At 38.7% G+C, this 15504-nt stretch overlaps 1 protein-coding gene across 1 annotated transcript in view; it reads left to right on the forward strand.

The window, feature by feature from the left end:
• The first annotated feature begins 970 nt into the window (after positions 1–970).
• Positions 971–15504, forward strand: part of SLC3A1 (solute carrier family 3 member 1) — a 30860-nt gene continuing 16326 nt past the window's right edge. Inside the window, exons 1-4 of the mRNA XM_069071613.1 lie at positions 971–1459; positions 8836–9015; positions 9145–9299; positions 10432–10557. Of these exons, the coding sequence (XP_068927714.1) occupies positions 1042–1459; positions 8836–9015; positions 9145–9299; positions 10432–10557 (879 nt within the window). The 5' untranslated portion in view covers positions 971–1041. The remainder of the gene's footprint in view (positions 1460–8835; positions 9016–9144; positions 9300–10431; positions 10558–15504) is intronic.

The following is a 15504-nucleotide window of genomic DNA, read 5'->3' on the forward strand; positions in this document are numbered from 1 at the left end:
GAAGGAAGGAAGGAAGGAAGGAAGGAAGGAAGGAAGGAAGGAAGGAAGGAAGGAAGGAAGGAAGGAAGGAAGGAAGGAAGGAAGGAAGGAAGGAAGGAAGGAAGGAAGAAGGAAAGAAGGAAGGAAAAGAAGGAAAGGAAGAAGGAAAGGAAAATGAAAGGAAGGGAGAAAGAAAAAAGGAAAGGAAGCAAGGTAAAAGGAGAGAAAAAAAGAAAAAAAAGAAAATTTTTTACATAATCTCCCACAGAATAATAACAAATTAGCTATTTAATTACATAATAATAATGACTAATTTCAGGAAATATCCTCGATTTGAAAATGATCATGTATTTAAAGCAAGTGGGACAAAAGAGAGAAAAATTGATTGTCTATTTTATTGTTTCAATTCCAAATTTTATCCTTTCCTTAAAAAAAATAAACTTAATGTTATCTTAGTAATTCATGTCTTTGTTAATGCTTTTAAATAAATAACATATACCATAAATCATCATTTAAAGGAAAGCATATCATTTTAAATATTTAATTTAGATATAAAATGCATACTTTTTAATTTACATGAGGGCAGAAATGTCAGCATTTTCTACTTACCAATGTTTAAAAAACTCTAGTGTAAACATTAAATGCTACTTTCGTGGAAAGTAGAAAGTAATTCATACTGCATACGAGAGAGTAGTTATATATATATATATATATATACATATATATATATATATACACTCCTGTACCTATAAACACAACATAAATATACAATATATAACAAAATGAGCAAAATAACAGATATTTGGTTCATTTATCTCCCTTCTTTTCCTTAAAGCTTAATGTTTTAGTTTTTTCCCCCTTGGACCTATATGGAAAATAAAGTCTTTGTTTTTTTTTAATCCCTTTTACCTTTACCCTTTCTTTCCTTGTTGAACTTTAACCAGCCAGGTTTATTTATAAACCATACCAAGCTAAATACATCTCCAAACATTTCAGTAAGCAAGTTATTTTTTCTCCTTTGTTTACTGCAAGAAAGTTCCCTCGAAGGAGAAGCAGAAAAATATGGCCAAAGATGAAAGTAAGAAAGACTCTATGAGAATGAGTATGAAAGGTCACACCAACAATGGATTTGTACAAAATGAGGCAGTCACTGAAAGAGAAATTGAAGGCAGCAACCAGGTCGATCCACTGAAGACAAGTACTATTGACGTCCATCCCCAAGAGCTGGACCCTATCAAGCCCTATGCAGGGATGCCCAAAGAAGTCCTGCTTCTGTACTCAAGCCAAGCACGGTATAAAGTCACCCGAGAAATCCTCTTCTGGCTCATCATTGTATCTGTGCTGGTGCTCATCAGTTCGACCATTGCAATTATTACCCTGTCTCCAAAGTGCCTTGATTGGTGGCAAGCTAGTCCTATATACCAGATCTACCCACGTTCCTTTAAGGACAGCAACAAGGATGGCAATGGTGATCTGAAAGGTTAGTCCCCATAAATGTTTGCTAGAACTAATGAAGAAAGGAAAATGTGATTTGGTTTATTGTTCTCTCCAGTTTTTTTTCTTTTTTCTTTTTTCTTTTTGCTTTTCTGGAGGGCAATTGGAGTTAAGTGACTTGCCTAAAGTCACTCTCCAGTTCTCTGGAAACTCATTATGCCTGTTACTGCTAGGATGGTCAAAATTCTTCTTCCCTATGATGAAAAAAAATCTCACTAAGCAAACTTGTCTATTTAACAATATAGAGTATTTCGTTTGGTTAATGAAAAAAATTACTCAAAGACCCTTTGAAAGTCTTTGAATCAAGGGTAAATAAAAGAATGCTTAGAAGTGTGTCATGAGGATTGACAGATGTTACTATTCATTTTGACTGGTTTCATTTGGGATCTCATAACTTCTTATATTTTTTCAATTTATAGCTAAATGTCATACAATAATCTTTTACAAGGTTATTCAAATATATGATGTGGCTGTCCCTGGCTTCCTAATTCTATCTCCTCCTGCAAACGCAGATTTCCTTCAGTATAACACTCATCAGCACAAGTAAGCCGAAACTCCCTAGCTTCTCATTTATGATCTGAAGAGGTTGATATAATCATAAAGTTATTTATTACATGTTAATGTTTAGTGTGTAATCTTGATATCATTGGTATTATGTAAAATAGAGAGTTGGGGAAAGTAAAGTGTGCAAAAGCAGCCTGATCTAGCATAGAGCCCTTAGATTTGACCTCTGGAGACCCTGGCTCCTCTCTTTACAATTTATGACCTTGGGCAAGTTGGCTTATACCTCTGAGTCTTAATTTCCTCATCTATACAATCAGTAAAGGATTAAATTAGATGACTTTAAGGTCCTTTTCAACTTTAGATCTCTAATATCCTAAATCCTTCAGGCACCTTACCTTGGTTTGAAATCTTATCCTAGGCCAAAGGCTGCTGAAACAATTGCCTATGGGGTTATGAAGAGTCCTCCCTTAACCACACCTTTAGGAATTCATTACCAATGAATAACTTTATATCTCAGGAACTGGAAAGAAATGGGGAGGGGGAATTTTTTCTTACTAGGCTGGAAAAAAAAGCACTAGTTTTATCTAGAAAAACTGGTAAAACTCAGGTTTTTAAATATTATAAGCAAAACTGTTTTATGTTATTCTTACATAATTACATGTGCTGGGGTGGAATGAATGTCAAGCATTTTGCTAGTTTGTCCAAAGGCCATATAAAGTAGAGCTCCAAAGCCAAGAACCAACAGAGAGAATGACATCTTAAGAAAAGCCTCTGGATGAAACAGATTCAGAAGAGATTTCTGAACATCAACATATCAAGTATATCAGTTAATTTCATAAAAGGAATGAACCAGGAGGGTAATTCAATGGTAGCCCCTGCTGCTATTTTTTTGTGGCAGCCACAGCACAGAGGGAAACTCTACATGGTAGCATTACACACATGTCTATTGAATACCCTAAGCAGAGTGTTTTGGAATCAGAGTACTGGAGAGGAGAATGAAACTTCTCCTCACAAGGAATTTATTGAATGCCTGCAGATACAGCAATAGGCAGAATAAAAGCTTATGTGAACAATTCTTTGATTTAGGGGACAGTGAATGAACCAATAAGAATATCCTATGATTTTTCTTAAAAACAAAAGTATGATTGGGTAGAGGGGGAGAGGAGAAGGCAATGCTTATTTCGCTCCAGATACACGATTTCATTAGTATACAGAACTCCAGGTATGATAACTCTTTCTATAGACACACATATAACACGTCTGTAATTTATCTATTCTGAGGAAGCTGGTGGCATAGTGCCCTGGGTCTAGAGTCAGGAAGACCTGAGTTCAAATTCAACTTCAGATACTCACTAGCTCTGTTACCCTTGATTTGCCTCAGTTTTCTCAATTGCAAAATAATAGCATCTACCTTACAAGGTTGCTTGTGAGAATTAAGCTTGGCATCTAGTAGGCACTTATTAAATGCTTATTTCCTCTTCTTCCCCTTAAGGAGGTGCTTAGGGCACTGAGAAATTGAGTCCTTTGTCCAGGGTTCCACAGCCTGAGGCCAGAAGACCCCAGGTCTTGATATTCAATGAATAATGGTTATAACATATCAAATATATTAACAGCTTTTTAATTACAGTTTGTTGACCATGATGGGTTTCTCACACTCACTTACCCCTTAATTCTGACATTTCTATAAGGGATGGAAGGTTCAAAGATTATTATGCATATTTAATACTAAAGAATTAATTAATCCAGTTCATTCCAGTAAATGTTTTTAAAGCTCCTACTACTGTGTGCCCAGAATAAAGACTGTATTATATGTATTAGTGTATTTTGGAATCTAATTAATCCCACTTCAGAGCCTTCATGACTCAGATCTATAGCTAATAACTAGCATTTATATAGCACTTCACAAATATGATCTCATTTTTATCCTCACAACAGCCCTGGGAGATAGTCATTATTATTGCCCCCATTTTACAGAGAAGGAAACTGAGGCAAATAGACTTGTCCAAGGTCATACATTTAGTCAATGTCTGAGGCTGGTCTTAAACTCAGGTTTTCCTGACTCTAGACCCAGGGCTCTATCTACTCCTCCTCTAGCTCTCCAATTGAGGGTAGGAGGAAGGAAAGAGTACTAAACCCTGGAGGGATCAGGAAAGGCCTCTAGCACAAAGACTTGGAGGAAGCTAAACATTCAAAGGGTCAGAGGAGAGGAGGGAGTCCACAGGGAAGATAGTGGCCCGTCAGGGACCTGCAAGTTGGCCAGCCCGCTTGTAATGTGGAGTACCTTCACTCAAGAAACATTTATTAAAGTGTCAACTTTGTGCTGGGCACTGGGGATACAGAGACAAAAATGAACCAACCAGTGCCTGACCGTTTAGAGTTTATATTCTATAGGCGAAGCCAACATCTACATCTACATCTACATCTATACATATACATATACACCTATATAACCTACAAACAGATTCTGGTTATATGCAAAGAAAGTAGAAGGGATTGTAGAGGGCAGGTGGGGATGAGGAGAGATATGGGGTGCTGGGGAGGTCAGGAAAGGTCTCCTGTAGGTGGTAGAACTTGAGATGAGGATTGAAGGTAACCAGGAACCCAAGGGAAGCAAGGAGTGCCTTCTGGCCTTGAGGGATGGCTTATACAAAAGCACAATAGTTGTCTTGTGGGAGGAACAGTGAATTGGCCCTTTGGCTGGGATGTAGAATGTGTGAAGGGGAGGAATGTGCAGTATTTCTGGAAAGGCAGAGGGGAGCCAGATTATGAAAACCAAAGTTAATGTTTTATCCTGGAGGCAGTGGGGAGCCACCAAAACTTCTTGAGCAGGACAGTGACATGGTCAGACCTTTAGGAATCTCACTTTGGGAACTATATGGAGGATAACTTGGGGGAACAAAGAAGAATTGAATGAGTTAGAGAATCAACTAGGAGCCTCTTTTAGGGATTGTCCAGGCAAGAGCTCATGAGTGTTTGACCTTAGCGGGTTGTCCTTGTGATTAAAAAGAAGGGGTCAGAGGTGGAGGTAGAACTGACAAAACTTGGCAAGCAATTGGATCTGAACATCTTGCATTTCTATGATATCTTGGCCTTTATAAACACTTTCCTCTTTAACAATGCTGTAAGATCAGCAATGGGAGTCTCAGAGCAAAGGAGTGGCCATTGAGTTAAGGTTGATTCAGAGTCTCTACAGCTAATAATAAAAATAATTTGTTCCAGAAAGGGTTTGCCTGGAGCTTACATTATATAAAACATAAAGGACTGAATATACATATGTATATGTACATATACACACCCTATTACTGTCATCATTATCCTCATTGCTAACCATTCCATATAAATCCAACAACTGCTCAATTGATATTCCAGAAGCCCAGGTCTGGTCATGTCATTTCTATTGCTCCCTCTTGGCTCCAGGATAAAATTCAGGCTCCTCTCTTCCCAATCAGGCTGTCAATATCTTTCCAGATTGATTCCATATCCCTTCCTTTTGGAGGACTCAATGTCCCAGCCAAACGGTCTCCTTGATGTAGCCCCTTCTGTGCCTTCTTAACATCCCTTACCTCTTGGAAGCATGACCTCCCTTCAAGGCTTAGCTCACACTACTTTATTCAGTCAATTCTGCTCTAAAGCTCATTTTGAAAACTCAAATTTGTTCCAACACCATGGATAACATCAGGGAACAACTTGTGCATGATGTGAATTATGCTGCGTTCTATACACCGGAAGAGAAATAGCACCACTTCACAATAATGCCCAAGCTTTAACCCATTCCACAAGCAAACTTCAAGTTCAAGCACCTTATCTATTCCTTCTCTATCCTCTGGTGCAGTAGGAACTGTGGTCCCAGAAAGGCTGGCCCTTGGCAGTGTGCAGGCTGAGCAGCAGCCTGAGGGAAGATGCTGGTCACTATTTACTGTAGTTTGTATGTATTTCTTATCCATTTAACATGTATAAAAACTGTTACTGTTTTGATTAGATTATCTTTTTTTGTACGTGTGTCACTGACAATATTTTTTTTTTCCAATAAGCACGTGGATTTTTTTTACACAATTTTTATTTTTAAGAACATATATGTCTGGTTATAGCAGAACTGACTGTACTTTTTGTGTGTGTGTGTATCTGTGTGTAGCACTTTGCAAACCTTAAATAGAGTAACATGCCAAAGTTTTCCCCCAAACAAAAAGCTCACTTTTGTGTTGGATTCCCCCCACCCCATTGTGTTTCTTCACTCTCCAAATCTCTTTTGAAAGACTACCCGTCCTTCAAGACTGAGCTCATGTACTGACTTCCACAAGGCCTTCCATAGTCACCCCAGCTGGACTCAATTCTTCCTTCTGTATACCCCTTCAGGCTTTTGTATCTCAGGATCCCAGACCTAGAGATAAAAGAGATCCCAAAGGTCATCTGAGCCAACTCTATTTTACCAATGATGAAGGTGACCTCTCTCAGAGAGGTTAAGTGATTTAGACAACTACTTAGAGGTATGAATTAATGAATGAAGCTTTTATTAAGTGATTATTAAGTACTAGGGATACAAATGGAAAAGGGAGACAGTCCTTGCTGTCACAGAACTATCATTCTAATGGGGGAGTTGATGGGTAAGTGCTAGAGGCAGGCTTTGAAACTAGGTCTTCTGAGGCTACCCACTTCTCCTTGGGTTATTATGACTTAAATGTGACTTCCTGTAGCAGTAACCACACTGGCATACCCAGGATTGTTGCTAGCACAGGTTCTTAGATTTGCTTTACTAGGAAAGACAGCTGTTCAAAGGGTCAACAATCTTTTTAATTACATCCATTAGTTCAGGGGAAAAGTCAGCATCCTGAACTTCAGAGAAAATACAAACAAAGAAAATAGAGAAAATACAAGCAGAGAAATAAAGACCAGCAGACAGGGCTTCCTAACTGTCTGAGAAATTAGCACAGATCAACAGACCGATCCAGCTGTCTGACCAAGGCAACAATACATACATAGTTACCAGAGAGAGAAGCACCAACATCTGGATTTTTCAAAGTTGGAGGGACTCCTTAATGGCTACCCAGAGTCTCATCTGGTCAAATCACAACAACACTCTTCCAGTGAGTGAGTCTCAAAGCAAAATGCTAACCTTAGAGTATATATACCCTTTTTAGAACCTGAGGATATCACAACCCTCATGACTCAGTGCCTAATTAGAAATTAACAAAAGGTGTGAAAGCTTTCCTACCAGAAAGCCTCCCCTAATCTAGCTTCCCTTAATGGACTCTAGTGAGGCCTATTAATGGATGGGCAAGATCTTATATCCCTTTAACATTACACTTACATCCCTTTCTATAGAAGTGCTTTGAAGGTTGGGACTGTATTTCATGCAGATGTTGTATTCTCCAGAGCCTCTGGCCCGGTACATAAAGAGGAGGCCCCAATAGATACATTTTTTGAGTTATTAAGGAGCCAAACAAAAGGGAGAAGCACAGAATACAAACGAATAAAAAGTCCCTTTAAAACCAAAGAAGCTACATTCGTTACAATGGATCTTATATTCAGTTTTGGAAAAAATGGCAGGGTCACTTGTGCTATTCCTAACAGCATATAGTAGTAAGAAAGATCAATGAATGAGTCAGAATATCTTTGTTCTGGACTTCGCTTTGTCATTAACCAGGTGTGTGATTATGGGCAAGCACTGCTTCATAGTAGGTACTTTTGGGATACTCCCTCTTTCATAGGCTGATTGAGCCTTTCATGGATTACCTTCTAGTCATTGGGGCATCAATTTAGGAGCACCTGCTTATTTCTTAGTTTTCCAACATATTGGTTCTCATCTTTAGAATATCATGTCAGTATTCTTAAAGCATATTCTGTGGTTATGATCACCAATTAAATTTTTTTCATTTTCTTTTTTTAAAAAAAGATTATTTTATACTTTTGAGTTATACTTTCTCTCCATTCACTCATTTATTCATCCAATGACCATATGTAGTGCCATAGTCCTCAGAATGGCCACAGAGTGAGACACAGAGTGGTCAATTGGCTTGGAGAAGGTAACACAGAAAATTATGAAAGATTTAGATAAAGAGATCAAGTTTCTGAGTCTAGATTTAGGCCATTGGACCAAAGGTAAAACACAGTGTTTAAGCTATTTGTGTTTCTTCATCTCTAAAATGAGAGAATTGGACCAGGTAGACTAAAGTTCCCTTCTAGCTTCAAATCTACAATCCTGTGGTTTTACCAGTAATCCCACAATCCTGAGTAATGCACTCATTTCATTTCAACATTTTTTTGTTGGTCATAGTTTTTGCCAAGTGTAGCTCTCTTTTTGTTAGACTACATTTCACTTTATACTGACTAGTATAAAAGAGTCATATGATAGGCCTGCTATAATGCAGCCTTGTAGATAGATGTATAAATTTAGTCCACATGTGATTGTTGTCCTGAGGGCTGATATATAATCAGTAAAAGGAATAAAAAGAGCAATCCTTTATTCTTCTCCTGCAGAACATTATAATTTAACTGAACAAGTCAGAGTGACCATTCTAAGAAATTTGATGAAAATTTTGTCAGCTCAACCACCGTATCATTCCTTGAGCATTAACAAGTCACTTGACTTTGTTGAACGTTAACCTTCTCATTGAAGAATACTTTGAAATTTGAGAATATCTATTTCTGTTTAAAGAGTCAACTTATTATTAGAACAGAACAATGAAGCTTGATATTTAAAATGTAATGAAGTGAATGAAACTGCAAATGTTACTGTCAACAACATATATGTCATTTCCAATAAGTATTTTAAACTTATTTTTTATTCCCTTTTTAAAATGCTGTTGTTTAAAAACAATCACCCTAACGTTTCTTGCCCTTAACATTTTTTCTTCCTTTTAGGCATACAAGAGAAACTTGATCACATCATAAATTTAAACATAAAGAATGTATGGATTACTTCTTTTTATAAATCATCCATTAAAGATTTCCGATATGGCGTTGAAGATTTCCGAGAAATTGATCCCATTTTTGGAACAATGAGAGAGTTTGAGAATCTAGTTGCAGCTATACATGATAAAGGTAACAGAGAAGGGAAAGAGTAGTTTTAAGTGCTTTAAATCTTTTAATTCTATACTTTTCTTGAATTGTGTATATTAATTTTCATAATATACATCTTCCAACACAAGTTTTCACTCATTATTTTATAAGGTTTGAAGCTCATAATGGATTTTATACCAAATCACACAAGTGATAAACATATTTGGTTTCAATTGAGTCGGAATCGGACAGGAAAATATACAGATTATTACATCTGGCATGACTGCACGCATGTAGATGGCGTGACCATACCACCCAACAACTGGGTAAGTGTTTTGCTTTCCTCTCTTTTTGCGAATGAAGCAAATAGGCATTTCTTTTTGTTGAGGTCACTAAGCTATTTATTGCAAACCTGATAGCTTATAGACTTTTAGAGCAAATATACAAAATCTAATGCAGCTAGATTTTTCAAAATCGGAGAAAACCTTCATAAAACAATAGGACTAAAAGGCATAAGCCAAGTTAATGCCACATAGCATCCTAGTTTCTTATGTCCTGATATGTCCTATTTAGGCTTCAGCAAAATTGGATGTCATAAGGGGCAATGACAGAGAAAATAAAATGTAAGGGTGAGGCCTGTCAAGGTAAATGAAGCATTCCACACCTTGGAATGTATTCCACTTGGAATTGCATATGAAGAAGTCAGCAGAAATAGTAAACTTTCCTGGCATACAGACTGCTTCACTACCTTTGTACCTGGTTACGCATTCATCATAAGACCCAACGGGAATCTGGGCCATGTGGTTGGATGTCACCATAAGTTAGAATGGAGTCCCTCAGAGAGAACCCAGATCTGAACAGAGGAAAGAATTATCATACAGGAGTGGCTAGATCTGTCCTACCCCCTGCCTGGAAGATAACAGTCTCAGAGTTCTTTGACCCCTTCATGTGGTCAAAGAAGAGACAGTGCCATTCACATAGTAGTAACCTCATAAATATTTATTGAATTTAATTGCTATCATTCTGGAAGTCAATGTCTAGGGAATTGCTCTATGTGTCCTTGTCTTGTCCAGTTTTTAATCATTAACTTGGATGTTGATACAAAATAAGTTTCAGGAAAAAAATTCTTGTCAGATATGCTGCTTTTGTTGAAATTACTCCTTTCTCTCCCCCCAAACCTTATGCTATTTTGGTGTGACTATTGTGAAGGACAAATGCTGTGAAGCATTCTTTTCACTGGCCTCCCCAAACATATAGGCCCTAAGCCTATTTGATACAACCATCAAGGTAACTGGAGACATTTTTAGGGGAGTTAATTTACCAAAGAACTCTCCATAAAAGGAAAATGCTTAGAAATTTGTGAAAGATTGGGATTGGAGAATAGTTTCCTTTTCTTTATTGGCTCTGATGTCATCTGAATTCTATTAAGCAGCCAATGGCTTCTTCTTTATTTGATAGTTGAGTGTCTATGGAAACTCTAGTTGGCAATATGATGAAGTGCGAAATCAGTGTTATTTCCACCAGTTTATGAAAGAGCAGCCCGATTTAAATTTCCGTAATACAGATGTCCAGGAAGAAATAAAGGTGAGTAGCTACACCCACTTAAACTTCTATTTCCCAAACCCACTTAAGCACTTCTTTTATTGAACCAGTTGTTTAAAGTCAAATCACTGGAAGAACGTGTTTGGGACAAATACCTGTGGCCCCTTCCTGCCTCCCTGGCACAATGGAGAGCTGAAGTGTGAAGACATTAGTGACTCCTCCCCCACCCCACATTGACTCACCTTCCTAGAACTGCTGGGAAGATGTGGTGAGGAACAAGGTAAAACGTTTAAGTGTTGTCTAGCTAAAATTCTGGCATTGGATTTCTGAAGGTTTCAGTTATCATGTCTATTTAGTTGATCTGAATATCCAGTCCCTATAGGTGGGGAGGGCAAGTCACTTAACCTCAGCCTCAGTTATGTCATCCATTTCTAAAGTGAGGATAATAATAGCATCTTCCTCACAGTGTTATTGTGAAAATGAAATGAGATAACATGTAAAATGCTTTGCAAATGTTAAAGTTCTAAGTCAGTCAATCAGTAAGTACTTATTAGGCATTTGCTATGTGGTAGGCACTGTGTTAAGTGTTGGGTATACAAAGAGAGGCCAAAAATAATCTGATGGGGAAGACAACAAGCAAATTAATACGTATAAACAAGCTATATACTTGATAAATGGGAAATGCTTAACAGAGAGAAAGCACTAGAATTAAGAGGGAGGGATGGGAAAGGCTTCTTGCAGAAGATGGTATTCTAGCTGGATCTTGAAGGGAGCCAAGGCAGCCAGGAGGCAGGGAGAAATGAAGAGGGGAGAGCATTCCAGGCATGGGGGCAGCCAGAGACAGTGAGTCTTGTTTGGGGAAGTGCAAGGAGATCATTGTCACTGGACTGAAGAATGATTTGGGGGGGGGGCAGAGGTATAAGGTGTAATAAAAATAATAATTATAGTACTTATTGTTTTATAATTATTATCTCATTTGATCCTCAAAACCACCCTGGTAGGTAAGTGCTATTATTATCTACATTTATGGATAAGGAAACTGAGGCAAATGGAAGTTAAGTGACATGATTGGGGTCACATAGCTAGTAAGTATCAGAGGCTAGGCTTGAACTTATCAGGAAGATTCTAGGCCTGGTGCTGTATCCACTGCATCTAGCTGCCCTTAAAACCTAGATGGTGGGAGAAGACTAGGAAGGTGGTGTTGGGAGTGGAGAGAGGTTATGAAGGGCTTTGAATGCCAAAATACACAGACACCTTGTAAAAGGGTGGGAGCTTGTGCTTCAACAGGAGACTTGCTCTTATTATGTTTTGACCTGCCTTGATATTGACTTGACTTCCCTTTTCTGCTGGGTTTTTCCTGTGCATGGTTCTTTTATTGTTTTGTTTTGTTTTTGATCTCTATGTTACAAAATTGAGAGTTTCCAACATAATGGGAACTAAAGAAGTTTAGATGAGCTGGGTCAATATTTGCTACAATGTATCACAAGGGTGGTTTTTTTTTTTTTTTTAACCAAGTCCAGATTCTTCCCAGGATTCTTGAGAATAGTGAAGTTAGTGAACACAAAATCTTCTCTACTATCCATTTGGGATGATTATTAGTTGTTTGCAGGACAGCCTTAGGAAGATCAAGTAGTAAAAGCAAATAAAAAACCTGCCCTGGAAAGTGGCTTTGCCCATAAAAGGTTTAGTGAGCAGGGTCAACCCCTCCCCACCCCACGATGCACTTATTTTAAAAATAGAAATAGAAATAGTCAGATTAATAATTTGCCAACCAGAGTTCCCAAGAGTCATTTTAAATCGTGCCTATTACATAGATGACCTGACTGGTAACACACAGGTATTTCCATCTTCCGTTTTCCTTTTGCTTCCCCACAAAACTCAATTCCATGTTTAGTCTCTGGAGATGCTGTGACTCTCAGTGATAATTCTGTAATAAGTAATGCTGCAGAAATGAGCCACTTGTTTCCTCCATGTTCCCATATTTTCCCTCTGCTGATTTTTCACCTGCAGCTAGTGGTAGGACATGATTCTGTTCAACTGGGCTTGAGGTTAATGTTTGACGAGGGTGAAGTGGTAAACCCAGCAAGTTAAGCTGGCATCATGCATTGAGAACTTCACTTGGAACCAGCCTCCCACGAAATCTGGCTGTGTAAACATCCTGAGCAAGTCATTTCAACTGTGTAAAGTGCCAAGAAGGTGCTGACCTACACTGGTGAGGGCAGTGTCCTCCCCTAAAAGTTCTGTATGTAGAATCCTCTCTCTGTCCTGTGTTCAACCTAAAGGCAGCATGGGGAAGGAATAGATAACAGTATTATAGATTCAGGGCAAGAAGGAACCATAGATAACATCGAGTCCAAAGTCTCGTCTTAAAAATGAGGAAACTAAGGCAGAGGTAGGTTGTCACTTGAGGAGAGGGTCTGTGTCTGAGGTAGGATTCAAACCTGTATCTTGAGTCCAAGCCCAGCTTTTGACCACATACTATGCTGTCTCTCATAGGACATAGGTTCCCAAGGAAGAAAGATCTGGGTTGCGGCCAGATAGTTACTATCTGTGTGACTATGGGCAAGTTATGGATATCCCAGAGCCTCAAGCAATTCTCTAAGCTGTGGATGGATCTTAGAAAGAGTCAGGTTTGGTGGGAGAGGGAGTTTGTGCATGGAGGAAATCATAGGCCCTTCATGTGTTCAACACAAGTCTTCTCTTAACCCTGGGCAAATCTTTTAACATGTTTGGGCCAAAGTTTTTCTAATGTATAAAATCAGGGTTGAAAACATTGGGAAGGTTTTAGGAGGTGTTGGTGGGGTACACCTTGAACAAAATTTGCATTTGTAGAACTCCTTTTACTTTGCAAAGACAGTTCACATATCCTGTCATTTATTCCTCACAACTTCATGAAGTAGAACGGGTTATCCCTAATTCACATATAGGGAAACTGAGGCTAAATGGTACAGAGTGACTTCCCAAAGGTCACATAGTTTGGGCTTGCATCTAAATCTTCTGACTCTTGGGACAGTTTGTGTTCTATTATTTCAAAGCCTGTGCTAAACACTGCCCTTCTGTTTTCTTATTTCTGACACTCCTCCTGAGAGACCCATGGCAGAGGAGATAGAGGATCGATTGATGCCTCCTAATCAGGAATACTGAGTCCTGGTTGTACCACTGACTTGTATAGCTTTGTGACCATGGGCAAGTGACTTGACCTCTCAGTGCCCTAGGAACCTTTCTAAGATTAGAAGTTACAAATTGCTGATCTGCATTTGGTAAAGGGAGTTTTCCTATCAGGAGTTAGTCACACTGATGACGTCACTGGTTGGGACACAAGCCATAACAACAACCAAAGCCATTTCCTGTATTCACAGAGGAGTCCCGCCATAGCTTTGACAAGCTGAACAGTTCTATGTGAGAAAAGCCACCAGTCTCTCCTAGCTCCGAGTGACCCCAAGTCTGCCAACATGGTGGCAGAACAAGACTAACATTCCTGTTCAGCATGCAGTAGAGTCAAAATCCTCCCAGCTTTCTTTTTTTCCATATAGGTTTCAGTCTAACCCCTTCCAACCCAAATTGTTGGGAAACCCATGAACTTCATTAGAGAATGTGATGAAAGAAATGAGGGTTAAGGGCAGGGGCGTTCTGGTAAATGTTTAACAACAGGCTCTCAAAAAATGTGTACCCAACCCATTTTTAAGGTTAATCTGCATTATCATTTTCTCCATCTCTTTCTTAAGTTTTGACAATCTATAGAACAGTAAATCAAACCATTTTTGTAGCCCTTGCTGATTTCTGAGGTATAAATGCTCATCCTGAAAATTTAACAATCAGCTCTTTCTAGATATCAAGTGGGAGCAGGTTCCAGTACATCCCTGGAAATGACTCCCCTCCTTGTTCTGGGTCTTTTAACTTCCTGGTCATTTAAGGTGTTGGGTCACTTTTGCTGTCATCACCCAAAATATCCACCAGGGGGAGGTCATTTCTCTGTCTTTAGCATATGTCTTGAGTCCCTATCACTGAGTATGACTTTCCCATTCCTCCATCCTCCTCCCATTTTGTTAGAGCAAGCCAAGTCAGTTTCTGTAATCACACTTATTTTTATCAGAGTGAAAGTAATAGCTGGAACATTTACAAGTTGTAATACTCATCTCATCCCTTAATTTTAGTGTAAGTTATTAAGTAGTTTTCCAGCCAAATCATTTTAAGAATAAAAAAGTTTCTCCAACTTTCTTCCTTGTAGCTTACCTCCTTCTACCTAGAACCTGTAGTTCATCCATCCCTTCAAAAGTCCTTACTTGTCCTTAGCACTGTATAGGGAACTGCCCACTCTGTTTCATAGAATCACAGATTTGGAGCCAGAAGGGATCTTAGAGGCCATAGAGTCCAAACCCCTCATTTTGCATATGAGGAAACTGAGGCCCAGAGAGGTTAATGTGTTTGCCCAGGGTCCCACAGCTTTTAAGTGCTTGAGACAGGATTTGAACTCAGAAATTGTTGACTCTCTATCCAAAACTCTATCTAGGTCAGCCTAGTTGCAGTTTCTGCTCTATCTTTCCTTTAGCTGAACTCTGCATCTCTCACATTCACTATAATGACATACCTCCTCTTTTTTTGCTTATTAAAAGTTCCCAGGCTCTGCCAGACCCACCTTTGCATTTCTTTAAAATGCGAGGGGGAAGGTCTTATTTCTCCATTTCTTTGAAAATTTTTATGGAGATCTGCCTCTGCCTAATCTGGTGCACTGATCTTTCCCTCTCCAGCATCCTGCCTCATAGTTCTTACTTCTTTCTCAGCTGTCCATCAGGAGTTTGGCTCTCCTAATAAGTGCTGCTATGTGTATAATGTAAGACAGAAGTTTCTAATGAAACACTAGTATGGTTATCCTTTTCACATCGTGGGGTTAGGTATGGGGTACATCCACAGTCTGGAAAATCCAAGTAAAAGTTTTTGGTCCTCCCTTCAAACCAGAGAAGAAAGTATGAATTTTCTTCTTTTATGGGG

Source organism: Petaurus breviceps, unplaced genomic scaffold (assembly GCF_028583685.1).
Source record: "Petaurus breviceps papuanus isolate PSGF00001 unplaced genomic scaffold, PetGlider_PUasm1.0 90842, whole genome shotgun sequence".
Taxonomy (NCBI): Eukaryota; Metazoa; Chordata; class Mammalia; order Diprotodontia; family Petauridae; genus Petaurus; species Petaurus breviceps.